The sequence below is a fragment of the Lasioglossum baleicum genome, unplaced genomic scaffold (genome assembly GCF_051020765.1).
Source record: "Lasioglossum baleicum unplaced genomic scaffold, iyLasBale1 scaffold1254, whole genome shotgun sequence".
Taxonomy (NCBI): Eukaryota; Metazoa; Arthropoda; class Insecta; order Hymenoptera; family Halictidae; genus Lasioglossum; species Lasioglossum baleicum.
The window spans coordinates 15,951-30,880 of NW_027470313.1; the positions used below are offsets into that span (position 1 = coordinate 15,951).

General features: G+C 32.9%; 2 protein-coding genes across 2 annotated transcripts; one reads left to right on the forward strand and one right to left on the reverse strand.

The window, feature by feature from the left end:
* Window positions 1-476: 476 nt before the first annotated feature.
* On the reverse strand, window positions 477-9,390 carry LOC143220591 (stromal interaction molecule homolog). Its single transcript, XM_076446212.1, is given in 12 exon segments — window positions 477-1,006; window positions 6,450-6,524; window positions 6,809-7,073; window positions 7,156-7,323; window positions 7,402-7,545; window positions 7,600-7,769; window positions 7,852-7,967; window positions 8,045-8,060; window positions 8,063-8,156; window positions 8,235-8,354; window positions 8,420-8,559; window positions 9,183-9,390. Coding segments are annotated over 12 exon segments (2,046 nt in total).
* A 1,213-nt stretch (window positions 9,391-10,603) lies between these two features.
* On the forward strand, window positions 10,604-13,525 carry LOC143220592 (uncharacterized). Its single transcript, XM_076446213.1, has 9 exons — window positions 10,604-10,808; window positions 10,961-11,224; window positions 11,286-11,489; window positions 11,559-11,749; window positions 11,846-12,337; window positions 12,434-12,739; window positions 12,823-13,155; window positions 13,229-13,339; window positions 13,421-13,525. The coding sequence occupies exons 1-9, from the start codon at window positions 10,604-10,606 to the stop codon at window positions 13,523-13,525; spliced, it is 2,211 nt and encodes a 736-aa protein (XP_076302328.1).
* Window positions 13,526-14,930: the final 1,405 nt, after the last annotated feature.

Sequence of the window (14,930 nt, forward strand, 5' to 3'; positions counted from 1 at the left end):
TACCAAGTTATTATCGAGTATCGCAGAATTCCCGTACCATCAAGACATCCCTTTAACTCTGACCAATTTTTCCCAGGTACTTTTTGTAATACCGCGATACCCGATAAAAATACCTCGAATCATCTGTCAACCAATTCTAGTCGCACGAATAAGCCAAATAAATGCCAATGTCCGATCTAATTCAGACCAAAGGGCCAGTGAAGAAGTCCTCGATGTTCTACTCGGCTATACCTGTCTCCCTAATCGTGTATACATGTATATATATATCCGTATATATGCGTGTACGTATATGTACATGTACCGGCAGTATCTAATCGCTAAACAGTGATCAACCGGTTCTTGGAGACAAGTCGTTTTCATTTTTTAAGTGGACGTCGCGGTTGATAACCATAACTAATCGATCGCAGGAGAGTTAGCGTTAAGTAAGAACGTTACAACACAGATATACTGTATGCTATGCTGACTAGCGGGCTTCATCACGTGACCTTGGTCTTGTTCTTCCTGAACGCTGGAAAGAGGATCTTCCGGCGCCGTCTCTTCAGCTCGTCGTTATCCGTGGTGGAGTTCGAGTCCGTCGACAATGTCTCGTCGTCCACCGTCGACGGCTGAGGCTCCTTCAACGCTTTCCTGTGGCTGCTCGACGTGCTCGTCGACGTCGTCGAGTTCACGCTGGTGGTGCTCGTGGTCGTCACAGACGCACCAACCACCTTTTGCTGGGCCGCTCGGTCTTGGTTCGGCGAATCTAACGAATTCTCTGAGTAAGACGTCTTCGACAGGAATGATGAGGTAGTCTTGTCCTCGATCCCGAGGAGCATGTTCGTGTCCTGGCTGTAGGAACGCACGATGGTAGATTTCTCCTTGCTGGATGCCCTGACAGGCTCGTCTGGCCCATCGCCGACCGTAAAATGTACCACATTGCTCTCTGGGGGTGTCTCCTTTCCGGTATCGCTGCTAGACGAGTCTGGAGGAACCGAGGATTCCTTCCACGCCAGGCTCTCCAATGTACCTAGAGATTAAAATAGAATTTCGTTATGCGTTACAAGTATTTTACAATCGTCGCTGAATTTCTGCCGGATAAGTTTCTGAACGTACTAGTACGATACATTACAATTGGTCTTAGATTTTTTGACAATCGGATAAAGAATTATAAAGAAACGAAATGTACGTTTCGAGATATTAGACTTGTCAGAGTTTAATAACAGAGTTTAATAACAGTGTCGGGTTAACGTAGAAGTTTAAAACTTTCATCAGGCTATAGAAAATTTAGATAGAATTAATAGAATTAACCCTTCGCGGACGAGGAACGCAGCTAATTATTCGGTGTGTACTAAAATAACAAATTGAAAGAAATTCGCCGAATTATAAAAATACATAAAACATTGATGGAAATGTTAGAATTATTTTTCGTTATATTTTATTCAGTCTTCGTTCGGAAAAATTGGAAAACTTCCACGTATATTGCGACGTACGTCCACAAAGGGTTAACTATCAAAAGCTTAATATTAGTAAGTGAAGAATTGGAGAGACTGGCTTTTGAGAACGATCGAACCAGTTATATCTTTGGATGCCTAAGGGATATTAATGTGCTACTATCTTGTTATCGGGTTTCTATAAAGATACGTTAAGATATCTTCAGAGAATAGTTTTACTCGGCCAAAATTGTAATTTTCATGCACTAATGTTAAAACCTGCTTTCAGAAAAAATTGTCAAAGGCCAATTTCATGCAGAATCCAGTTTGTGGAAGGAAGAAGAGAAACAAACAACACAATGAATAATACTCTTTTATATTCTACAGTCAACAGTATAAATTTTGTCGCGGTACTTTACTTTCTCGCAAACAACATTTGAATAGCTTGGAAGTGTTTGTTTTAAAAAAGAAAAAAAAAACGCAGTGCATAAAAATTAACGGTCTATGCGTTAGAATTTATGTCTCTGAGATTTTTCTAACTCGTGTCACATTGACTCTGAGAAAACACGGCATGCGCCTCTCATACTTTCCCATACTTTCTTTAGAGCGCAGCTTGGTCCCTTTGTTTTAATGAGAAGAACACGCAGAATCTTTGATAAAACCATCCTCGACGATCAAAATCATCTGGTGAATCTCTCAGTGAAATTTTCTCTTCGTACCATACCGCATTGAATTGACGAAACTTAATAGGATACAATAAATAGAGAATTAAATTAATCTTTTTTATTACTTTAACTAGAAAAATGTCTTCGTAGAGAAATCTTCCGATAATTCGCCTAGACCCGATTGTTTGCAACATTCGTAAATCTCATTGTTATATTTCTCACGCACTTCGCCGGGTATTTCAAACTTACAACTACTAAGGAATAACATACTGAGCCATTTTAACTTAACTTTGGTTTGCAGGTAACAAAAAACAGTCACATATAAATTGCGATACAGTAATCATAACGCCAAGTACGTAGCTTTAATTCAACTATCACTCTTAATTCGTATAATGTTCAACTAGATTATCCGAGAAAATACAAATAAGAAAGAGAACGAGAGAGAGAATTTTGAAAAAAAACAGTATAATTCAAAGCAATCCTATGAATTTACAAGAGTTGGAAAATAAATCATTCGATTTCAAACATAGTATAACTAACGTCCATCGAAAAAAGAAGATTGAAATTAAAATTACATACTCGGTTAAGTAATCGATCATCTTGAAGCGTTCCACCGCGGCTTAGGTCATACAAACAAGGCTCGTATATCTTCGTTCTCGCAAGCTATTTGATTTATTAACTACGATCTATAAATCGTACACAATAAAACGGCGAACAGGGGACATAACATGTGTTGCAATAGTCAACAGACAATGTGCGAATCCTCCAACTCCTCTTTCTTCTTCTCTACACGTATGTGTATGTGTGTGTATGTATACGTGTGTATGTGTGTGCAAGTAAGTACATAATATACTATGCATAACTCACTGCTGTTGGCATGCTCGAGTTTATAATAGATGGAAAAAAGCCGTTTCGATTGCCACACGATTCGTGGGAAATTAAGGCGATTTGAAAATGTGTTTGTATGCCTCTGTGTGTGTATGTTGCACTTGCGAGTAAAATTCTCGCTCGTATACAGTCGCATCTAATTTTAATTGACTCTAATCTTAACCATGACGCAAATCTCCCAAGAAATAGAATTTGCTTCTTGGCATCATTTATCGCTCGATAGAACCTCAGAAATCAGAAATCGCTGACTGGTTCGAATGTTCGTCTATTGTCGCAGTTAAAGGTTTCAATCCTCAAGGCCACTGTCCTCGCCACGCGATGTAGCAAATTCTACACTCGATGCGACTGGATTTGTAAAATTCCAAGAAGTTTCTGTAGAAGCTGACATTACCAGCATGCGAGGCTTTTAGTTTTTAGTTAATCGTTTACTTCGGTATTAATCGTGACTAATAAAAAAAAAAAAAGGAGAGAAAGAAATCGGAATTTTATACGTGTAAAATTTCATAGTTGTGTCATTTTTTATAATTTTTCTTCGGTTACCTAATGCGTGAATTATTTCGAGAGTAAGAGACAGTGAGGTATTAGAAAACGATCTTAATTTTAAATTGATAAAAAAAGTCGATAGAAGCGAGGAATAGTATTGATAGAGGCAATTGCGCCATCTCGTGGGAAAGGTGGTCTTGAACGACCGAAATCTTTCGCTCAGATAATAGATAATCGTCCGTTATGGTTTTAGCCGGCGAGCGATAATCACGATGGAAACAATTTCGTAGCGCAACACGGTAGAAAATGCCACCTCCAGAGGTATAAACATGATCATCCAATTAAGATTAGATGCTGTGCTCGCCACTAATTCGAACTATTAATACAAGACTGTTGTGCAACACTTTGCCGCAGATCTGGCAAAATTGAAACGTATTCCTGGTGAAACAAGAAACGCTCTTGACGATCGGTAATTTGTCGCGACAGAACCTAGGAATTATAAATGAAATATTCCTGCTTTGGTTTAACGTTTTGAAGAGATTAAATATATTATATTTACGTATAATAATATAATGGTTGATCAATTATTGGAACTTATCGAATAAAGTGATAATTAAATAATTATCACGCTTGGCACTTGGTCATCTTCGATATATTGCTATTAGATACGAAGAGATGAAATAGATAGTTTATTATTATAAGTGATCGGACCGGGATCAACACGATCACGATACTCTGGACTGACGAAGAATCGAAGCCGCAGTTGCGATCCAAATTAACCTCTGCATAATGGCGATTAAGCAAATTATTTCTATCATTGAGTAACAGATGTTCTCGAGTTTCTTGATAAAAAAGAGCATGCGTCATACGGAACTGCGATGCGTAAATAAATTTCCTTTTTAAACTCTTAAAAAGAAATTAATATTTGCAAGGCTTTCTTATTTCTCTAATTTTCCTACGGCTCAGATTTTCGTTCCATTTACAATTAAGTATAAATTTCTTATGAGGATTAGAAGTAAAAGATTTCTATTTTATATATATTATATATATATATATATATATATATATATATATATATATATATATATCGAAGAAGAATGACATTATTTGTAAAAATATCACACCCTTCTAATATTTTCACATCAACCATCGTTATAATAATGGTTTTACTCGTTCGTTTAATACATTGTGAAAATTTTAATACAAAAATATGTCATGTTCTTTCACCAAACTATTACCTAACCTTTTATTTTAGAATTTGTACGAACAGGTAGTTGCAAAAAATAACTCAATATAATTATACTGGTAATACACTGCTCTTGGAGTCATATATACATATATAATGTATATATAATGTATATGTATATGAATGCGCGTGTAAACTGACGCGTTAACAATAAGCTAGGAGATTTGTCATTGTTTAAATAATTAACACGCAATTAAAACGTGACAAATCTCGATTAGGAAAGGGGAACATTCCAATTCTAATCCTCCCTTTTCCTGCACACAAATCCTCATTGGATTTCATTAAAAGATCTGCTGATGCTTTTTTTAACACTAATTGCATTGTCATGTATTATAGATACTCAATATTTGTAAATATTTTCTTAGTACCAAGTACTAACTTGATTGCGAACATTTTGTTTATGTCACACATTACTTCAGCATGTATAATCATACTAATAAGTAAATCATATTTTACATATGTCAATATGTAATTACTTGATAAACGATAAATTTTGAATAACTATGACTTTTCAAAATTTTGAATAGGTCTCCATACAATGTGCAGGATCAATAATGTACATAAAAAATACGCTAACAAGTTTTGATTATGTAGCTCCTTTAATCTTTTTTGGAACCACTAAGTATAGTTTCTTCCATCCCTAGAATCAAATGATAATATAACATAAACAAATAATAACCTAAGGAAAGCACAAAGTATCAAGAAATCTATGTATTTTGTCATAGAAAATAACTTATATTGTTAATTAAATAATTAAAACATATAAAAGATAGGAGTCATTTATGCATGTATATATACTCCCGTTCAACAAAATGTAATAAAACTAAAATTAGTTTCAAAAAAGCCCCAAAAAAAGTGTATAAGTAATATTGAACAATTTGAACAAATTTTTAAACAAACAACGAGACAACAACATTTACAGCATAATTTACGCAATATTTCACGTAAAAGACACAAAACAGCAACAAATTTTAATCAAACTTAACAATGTACAAAAAGGTACTTGTAAAAAAAAAATATAATCATAAAAAAGTCACTAATGTTTCCTTTTTAGTAAATCGCCACAAATCTCACTATAATGTTTTATCGTTAATATTTTTATAAATATTTCATTATTACATGAAATATTTTTTTAGGAACAAATTTTTTGTTTCGTAAACACGTTATAACATCTAAATACTTTATAAGTATTAAAATATTCGTAATGTGTGACATTAGCTATCCGCTCCTCTGAGACCATTAGTATCATTTACAGAAATCATAAATATATATTTATTAAAAAACTACGTTTTCCGTTAAAAGAAATTTTAAAATATCACGTCAATGTTTTCATATTATATTTTAATGAAAATTTGACTAAATTTTCAATAGAAAGCTCTTACGACGAAGAACTTATTCGCAATTCTGTTACAAATTTCCTTAAACAATTAGCAAACTAATTAAAAAAACACTCATAAAAATTTGAATTTCAATTCATATAAGAATACACATCGTAATTTAATTTTCATGAGTATTTACGCTGTTAACCCGGAGTTCTAATTACAAGAAATTAATGTCACAAAAAACCCAAATTACTACTATTAGGAGGACAAACCAGTTAGTAAATTATTGATCTCGAAGGCATCTTCCATGTGAGAAAAAGAGAGAATAGAAAATATTTAGGTATCGTAAGTGTCATATCAAAGTTACAATAGTATGTACAAATTGAGCATTGTTATTATCAATCTAAATGCTCGTGGAAGTCCGTTTCCAGCTTACCTGCGGCACCACATGATGAAGGTGAGTACACTGAGCTTGCTTCATCGTCTAAGTCATCTTGACTACTAAGTCGACCTATAAACATCAATTGCAAACAATTATTCACGTTAATATATTATATCCAGATTAAAAAATTCGATTAAAATTTTGCAATTATGTCACGGATCTATCGAATTAAAATTGTTAGACAAAACACTTCTACATAATATTGTTACTTATGTCGAATATATGTTACATTCCTATTTATTTCAATACTATAGTATTACATCAAGATATAGAGATCAGATTTTAATTATTGAATATTTAAGATGTTTGAGCAGTAAGCATTAAAAATATTTTATTATCATAAACATAAATACCTCTAAGTCCAAGACCTCGTCCGTTTGGTGTTCCTCTATATAGAACAGTTTCTAAATACGTTAAACCATTATTATTAATTATATTGAAGCCACACAAAAGTTCAATTTGTTTCCAACGATGTACTCTCTCTTGTAATTCCGCGGTGACTTCATTTAGTGCAGTTCTTGCCTCGACTATGCTCTTGTCGACTTCATCAATTGATTTTCCATGAGTTGAAACAAATGCTCCCACTAAACTTGATCGTTTTTTCCGCAGCTTTTCACACTAGGAAAAATATTAATAAATTCATAATTGTTACAACAATAAATATACAAATATTTTAGTTAAAAAAATACAGATTACTTACTGCTTCTCGTGCTTGTTGCAATTGTTTTTCTGCAGATATTTTTTTCTTAGTATACGCTTTATTTTCAATTTCGTGAGTTAATTGTAGCCAGTGTTGCAATCCAGGTGGTGGAGACCAGCATCTATCTTCTAATTCACCCTCTGCGCGTTGTAATTCAACTTTTAACATCTGTAAAATGAAAATTAATTACATCTTGAATAGATCCAATGTTTGCATCCCATACATGAGAATATGTATACCACTCACTTCTATTTCTGCTTTTAATTGTGAAACTTCCAGATCCGAGTAAGAAGCGTGCAATCCTACACTTTCATCTTGTAAGCGTTTTTCTAGGTTTTGTTTCTCTGTAGTTACACTTTCTTGTTCCATTCGTGCCCGCTCCAATTCTTTCTGTAAATTATAAAATATAATATTGATAAAACCTCAGAACAAAAGAAAACGTACTTGCAAGTCTTCCAGTGCCAATTCTGCTTTATGTAAACTCTCCATGTCTTTCATCATCCTGTGAAGATGCTTCTGTGAATTTTTCTTTTGCTGATACGCATACCAGCATCCAATAAGAGCTCCAAATAATAATGTAATTAATATTAAATCCTTCACACTATGTCCAGTATCTGTAAGAAAGCATTACATAAATATTTTAAATTAATTAAAGACTTTTTTAATGGAAATTTAATATTCTTAATTACTACATACCCTTTGGTGGTCCAAAAAGGACTACATCCATAGCTTTTAAGGCAATTTTTTGTTTATGGATGGGATCCTTGATCCCCAACACATTACTCAGATAGTGCATATTATTCACAGCCAATCTATAAATAGAATAAAAAATATTTTTATATAAAAAGTTATATAGTATAAATATGATATAGTACATAAAACAATTTACCTTGGAAGTGTAGCACAGTTACACGATGTTGTATAAAAGTAGGAACATATTGTGGAAGCTCTACATTAGAAGACAACCATTCTGATGTTTGTTCTATGGTCCAATTGTGGACCTAAAAAGAGATACACTAACATAATAAGGTACCAAAAAGTATTGTAGTTATTAAATATGCAATTATTTTAGACAATACCTCTGATCTTAACCAGGCTTCCCAGAGTTCTCGAACACTAATGTGCATATCATCATTATGATGGAAAGCCCTCTGCCTCCTCTCGTATCCAGCTTCATACTGCAACTCTTCTCGTAGGAACTGGAAGGAGAAGAATGTTTTTTACAACCTAAAATGTGGACAGAAATAAATACAATTTTTCTTACATCGTCTGACTCTGACAGGTCCACATTTCCATTGGCATCATCGTCTAGTTGACTGTGTAGTGATTTGATAGCTTCTAAACCTAGTCGATCATGAGAAGCCAGTGTAAGACAAGCTAGGTCATCGTTACAAGTATCGGAACCTGTAATAAATTAAACAGCCTACGTTTGATTGTATGTGTTTATGATTACATGTAATTTGTTATACAAGTGCCTTTTTTCTTTAGGGCTTTGCTTGTACCTATTAAACCATTGTAAAAAGCTTTTATCCAATTATTATTAAGGCAGAAATGACAATGCAAAAATGTAGTTTGTTAATAGACACTAAATTTGTAATGATAATATATTATTATTGAGATGAATATGTGACTAATCTTCAAATGATTAGATCATCTTGTGAAATTTATTTTCTGCAATATGAGCTTTTATCATAAACACATTTGTATCTTTTTTCCAACCAACAACTACGTATATCAAATCAACAAATAATTTTCTATTTATATTTTTCTGTTAAAGCAAGCTTTATGAATAATTCCAAATAAAATAATATCACAAACAGAACTTTCATAAGCTAAATATCATTATTATTATTAATCATGCAGATGCATGCTGTATATATCTATTTACATATATACATATACAAAAAATTGAAATGCAAAATTAATAAAACACAGAAAATGTTTAATTAGGACATAACACAATGAATCTAATACAATCGACACTTTAATATAACGGACAAAACATTGATAAATAATAAGAAATTTACCAGCTTCGTGAGCCACGGCTTGTGCCAAACCATCTGTAAGTGTGGCGGAGAAAGCTGTGACTTTGGAATGTGAGCTTCCAGTGGAGCCGGATTGAAAGTTCGGACTCGCATCGAGGGCCCCGCCACTGGCATCTACCGTGTTGCAACACCAATACAAGAAGTGCAGCCCGAACAGTACAATCACATTAGTAATCACGGATGCTCGCATTTTAAGGTTAGCTACACCTTGTCACTGACACCTCGCGCCCCCCCTTGCGCAGTTGCTACAAGTCAAATAAAACCGAATACTCTTGGCCCGTTGTCACCTTTGACGTAGACCCGTAATAGTGAATATATCCAAGGTTACAGTTATCAAAACCGGGATAGCAATGCAATTTGACGAGTGCATAACACGCGTGACCGATTATGATATTACAGCAACCCCATAACCGAGTGGTACACCGTTGTTATTGGCCCCATCAAGGCGTCGGTCAACGTCCGAGATCTCTTTTTAAAATGAATCGATTGATTTATTAATTAAGTACACTCCGCTCCTCCGCTCTGTGTCGGGTTTTCCTACCAAGGCCACTGTCCACGAACAACATTACAGAAAATTATTAATTTAGATAGGAAACAGTGGTGGACTTTTTTGCACATAAAAAACGAAAAATTCAATTGGTTCCGTGTACAGTTATTCGCGTGATTTTATTGGCCCAACGTTGCACTTGTCACAGTCAACTATTGCTAGCGCCAGTGCAGCGCGAAAATCATTTCTAAAATGTCTTCCCGCAAAGTGAAGTAGTTAGATGACACAAACTGTTACAAATTTTCGAATATTTTTAAATATACTTTGATTAATTATTATTATAATTTTTCTAATTAAATCGTCAACTTTGCAACGTATATCCTTACAATCTTGTTATTAATCGTTTTTTAATTTACGGATTTTATATTATACAAGTGACCAATCTGCTCGGAAACACGCTCAGAGTTGTATAGTTTGTAAAAACGCACAGTACGTGGGTCTATCGTTCTTGTGGAGTTCGACATTGTTAAATTTCTATAATTACGCAATTTTTCAATTCTCTTACATGTAGATTCATACAAAAATTAAACCTTTTTGAGTCATCAACAAGCAATAGCTCTAAAAAGTCGTGTTTACATTTATGCGCACATATGAACATAACTACGTTTTAACATTGCAATAAGTTACCGTTACGTTTATTTCTTAGTATTATGATGATGCTTAAACAATTTTTTCCACAATTTTTCGATAGTGTTGTAACGCTAACGGTATAAATCGTAATACGAACATTTCTCATCATGAGTTTATGATGTTGTTGGTCAAAGTATTACCTGTCCTAATAAGTTATAAGATTCAGAATATTTAAGAGTTCGAAACTGTGAGGTTGCTATTTTATATTTTTTGTGAAGACATTAAAATGGAAAATAACACGAAAAGCGAAGATTCTGAAATTCAAGGAATTAGTACAGTGACCAAAAAGGAGGATCCTCCATCTCAAAATGTACAAAATTGCTCAGATTCGAAAGTGTCCACAGATACTAAAAATACTCAAGTTCGTGTCGTTCGAGGTGCAAAAAAATTGAAATTAGATGCTGCTGAAGGCAATAATTCCGAAAAAAAAGGTTGGTGTTTATATAATTAATTGATAATTTATGTAATTAATTTGTAAATATATATAGTAACCAGAGAAATTAGCAAAATTGATAATACTATGTTTTTTAATTAAATTTTGCTTGATTATGTATGCACAAAAATTATTTATAACTGCATTTAGATTCCAAGGATGAAGAAAATAACACAGAGGCAAAAGTAAGATCTCTGAAAAGATCTTGTGAACTGTGGTCTATGGAAGACAAAAATACCTTTTTCAAAGCTTTGAACGAGTATGGGAAAGACTTTGATGCTTTGCAGAGTTATTTCTTAAGTCAAGGAAAGAAGAAAGGACTGCCAAATGTTATGATAAAAAATAAAGAACAGATAAGACATTTTTATTACAGAACTTGGTTAAAAATATCAAAACACCTAAAATTTTCAGAAGGTAATTATTTAGTGAATCTACATTATATTTATTTTTATAATGCATATGTTTTATTATGCAGATGTAAAAAAAACTTCACAAGAATTATATGGATTAATTAATTATGGTGAACTTAGAAGAAAGTTACCACGAATATATGAAAAAGTACATTTGAAGTTAAATGAATTGATTTATTGGGGTTCAACACAAGTCAGACTCAGAGGAAAAAATATGAGAATTAAAACACCTATTTGTAGAGCATTGCGAAAATTAAATCAATTAGAGGGTATAATTAACGAATAAAACCTAAAATGTAGTAATTCATGAAATATCTAACAGTGTATTGTATTCACAGATTGGCAGGAAGAAATTAAACTTCCCTCTAGAATAACAATTGAATTAAGACCTCATAATAATATGGCTTGGTGGCAGGTGCAAGCATCATCAATGAATCCAAGAGTACGTACTTTACTGCCTGTACAAAGACGTTTGTCTAGTTTATTGATATTTCTGCAACAAAGGTGGAGGCCAGCAAAATATAATACAGTATCCTTGCTTCAAAATATGTCACCAATATTAATGTTACTTATTGTATTTTAAATTGTGAGAAAATATTGAAAAAATCCTATACACATAATGCAGTCCCCTAATGTAGAAAATGCTATTGTTAATGAAATGAAAGATACTCGATTATTACGAGTGGCACCACCTGATGGATGCAAAATTACCTTACCAATGGTAAATCTTGGAGAGTATCTCACCAGTAACAGCGTTAGTTTAAATTCTTATGAGAAACGCCTAGGACTAAAAGGTTCCAGAATGGACCTGTTAGGGTCAGTACAATATTTAAAAGGGGTTGGAAAAAAGGGAATAAAGAAGAACAAAGTGGACAAAAAATCGAATCGTATAGAAGATAATTCTACTATGCCAGACAATAATAGTGATATAGATGCAATAGAATCTGGCAGTAACATTTCAGAAAAAGCATCAACTGTTAATAATGCTGAAAAATCTAACTCGGAGCAACAAATAGAATTTAACAGGTTTCCAGGTAGGGAAACCATTGAAAGGATTCGGCAGGGATGGAATGTTGAGGAAGCAAACACCATCACTGTGGGAGATTTGTTTTTAATGGTACACATTTTACCTATGTCTAGTACAGAAGTTTGAAGCTTTCAGTTATTTTTAGTCATTAGAAACACATTATTTCTAACTTCCTAAGCTTTTTAGTTCGGTCGGGAGTCGAAAGTTACATTGGAATATTGGTGGGATTGGAATCAACGAGAACAGAACAGTGGGGAGTCTACATCAACAAATGTGCGTGACAACGATTTATGTGTAACATTACAAAAGCTACTATCGATAGCAAAATACAATTACGGCACGAGTAAGGTGTATGATAATTCTTCTGGGAGTAACGAAACTGTGATCTCGTCTCGAATACTTTCGACGAAAGAATCAACTTTCAGAAGACCTTTGGTACCACAAACATATCACAAAATTGGAACACCAGATGCTTTCAAAACACAGTTAGATGTTCGTTATCATTTCATATTTAGTATCTTTTTAAAAAATTAAAGACATCTATCTGTGAAGTAATTTTGTTTTTAAAAATGCAGAAGTTTAAGACACGATTTAGTAAACGAGGTAGAACCGTGAGGCAAAAAAGTCTTGTTGTACAAAGGGTTTTGCCAATAATATCCACTGTGAGCAGTCCATCAGAAGACATAACATCTACTAATCCTCAAGAGGCAAATAAAATAAATGAGCCTCCTATAAATAATAATGATCAACAAAATGATAAACCACCGCTTATAATCATAAATGAACCACAGGAAAAAAATTTTTTGGATGTACTAGAAGTGGTCAGAGATTCAAAACCTACCAACTCTATTATAACAAGTGCTACACAAATACTTAAAGAGGGAGAACACCAATGGTTGAATAGTGAGGTAAATTTTCGATTTTATATTTAAGACTTGAAAATAATAATTTCTTTTTATTAACATTAAAATTAAATTGCAGGTAGCAGATTTTTCATTGAGTAGTTTCTTAGGTCAACTAGAATCCCCATTAAAATTATCACAGAGAAGTCAGAATGAAGATAATATTGAAGATAGTCGTCCATCATCCGATGTAAATATGAACAATAGAGTTAAAAAAAATTAGACATATTGATACTTTAATCTATTAATATCATTATTTATTTATTAACAGGTTGTATCACATATGCAGTGCCTGATGGGAGAGAATAGCGTTGATTATATGGCAAAATTCGCAAATCTCGCATCGCAGATTGCATCAGATGATAGTAAAAAATAAAAGAAAAATAATTTATTAATTTTGTATAAATTTTAAGGAGATATATATTTAAAATTATGTAGACTTAATAACGTTTTATAATTGAAGTGTGCAAAGATATTTGGACTGACTGTTTTATCTCTTTGACATTGAGTATAATAACCAAATGTTATAACAATAATAATAATAAATAGAAAATAAAATAATTTATATACCTATATAAAATCATTACATAATGTCATTTTTTTGTCATTGACAATTTATACTGTGTATACCTCGTATAATTGTATTTGACACTTGGTTGCTAAATACTTAGTCAACATTATTCCAAATAGTTCTACATTATTCCATTATTATTTTATTATATTTTTTTCTAAGATATGTAATACAAAATTAATTTTTATAGGTTTAAGTTCTTACTTTTGTATTGGTCATACATGAATACTTATAAATATTTCATCTTACGTTTGATGATAAAGATTTATTGAAAACTGCACAAATGCGGGAGGAATACGTTTATAGGTGACATTTAGCATCTTTGTTTAACCCACAAAGATGACGCGGCATCTGTTTATGGAATCATTTAGGCAAGTTCTTGTGTCTCTTAGAACTGCGCTGCAATCTCATGTAACTAATTACGTGTGTTGAAAGAAAAAATAACAAATTTCCAGTTTACAATTTCCTTTACTGAGAAATACGATTAAATTTCAAACTTGCAGAAATCCTTCTTAGTTTCTTAGAAGAAAAAGTTGTATTCCACTCACAATTAAAGATACATCGAACGCGATAAAGATGAATGTAAGTATATACTTACATACTATTAGAATTCGTTTAACGTCACCTATTAGTATAATTGAATAATTTAATTTTTAAATAGACTTTTTACTGTTGGAACATACTACGTAAGAATCCTAGGAAAAAAAAATTGTTCTTGTAAATTTTCACAAGCACTTACAACTGACATTAAGGAAGTATGATCGAAGACTGTCTAAACATATGCCTTGACAATAGAAAAAGAATCTTTATCTGATGATGAGTCAGGAAATAGTGGTCATTATAACACTGCTAAAATCATTACGATATTCCAAAAAATATACGAAAACCTTCAACATTCGTATATTCAGATATAACAATTCAAATTAAACATCGAATAAGATATAGATTGATTAAAATAGTGATTTTCAATAAAATTAGGCATTCTTGAGAAAATTGCAAGTACGCGCCTAGAATGTGATGTGAACGATAATGAGCGGAACATCCCGAGGATACTCGTATTCTTGGAAACGAAGCCTATGGTCTTTTCGACGACGCGTTGCGAAACAGACATTGTAAATGATTCATAGTACCCGCGTCCACGTGATCTTATGCGCACGCACCTATCACGTACTTGTTATTTGCAGATGCGATTTCCTCTGGATGTAAGCAC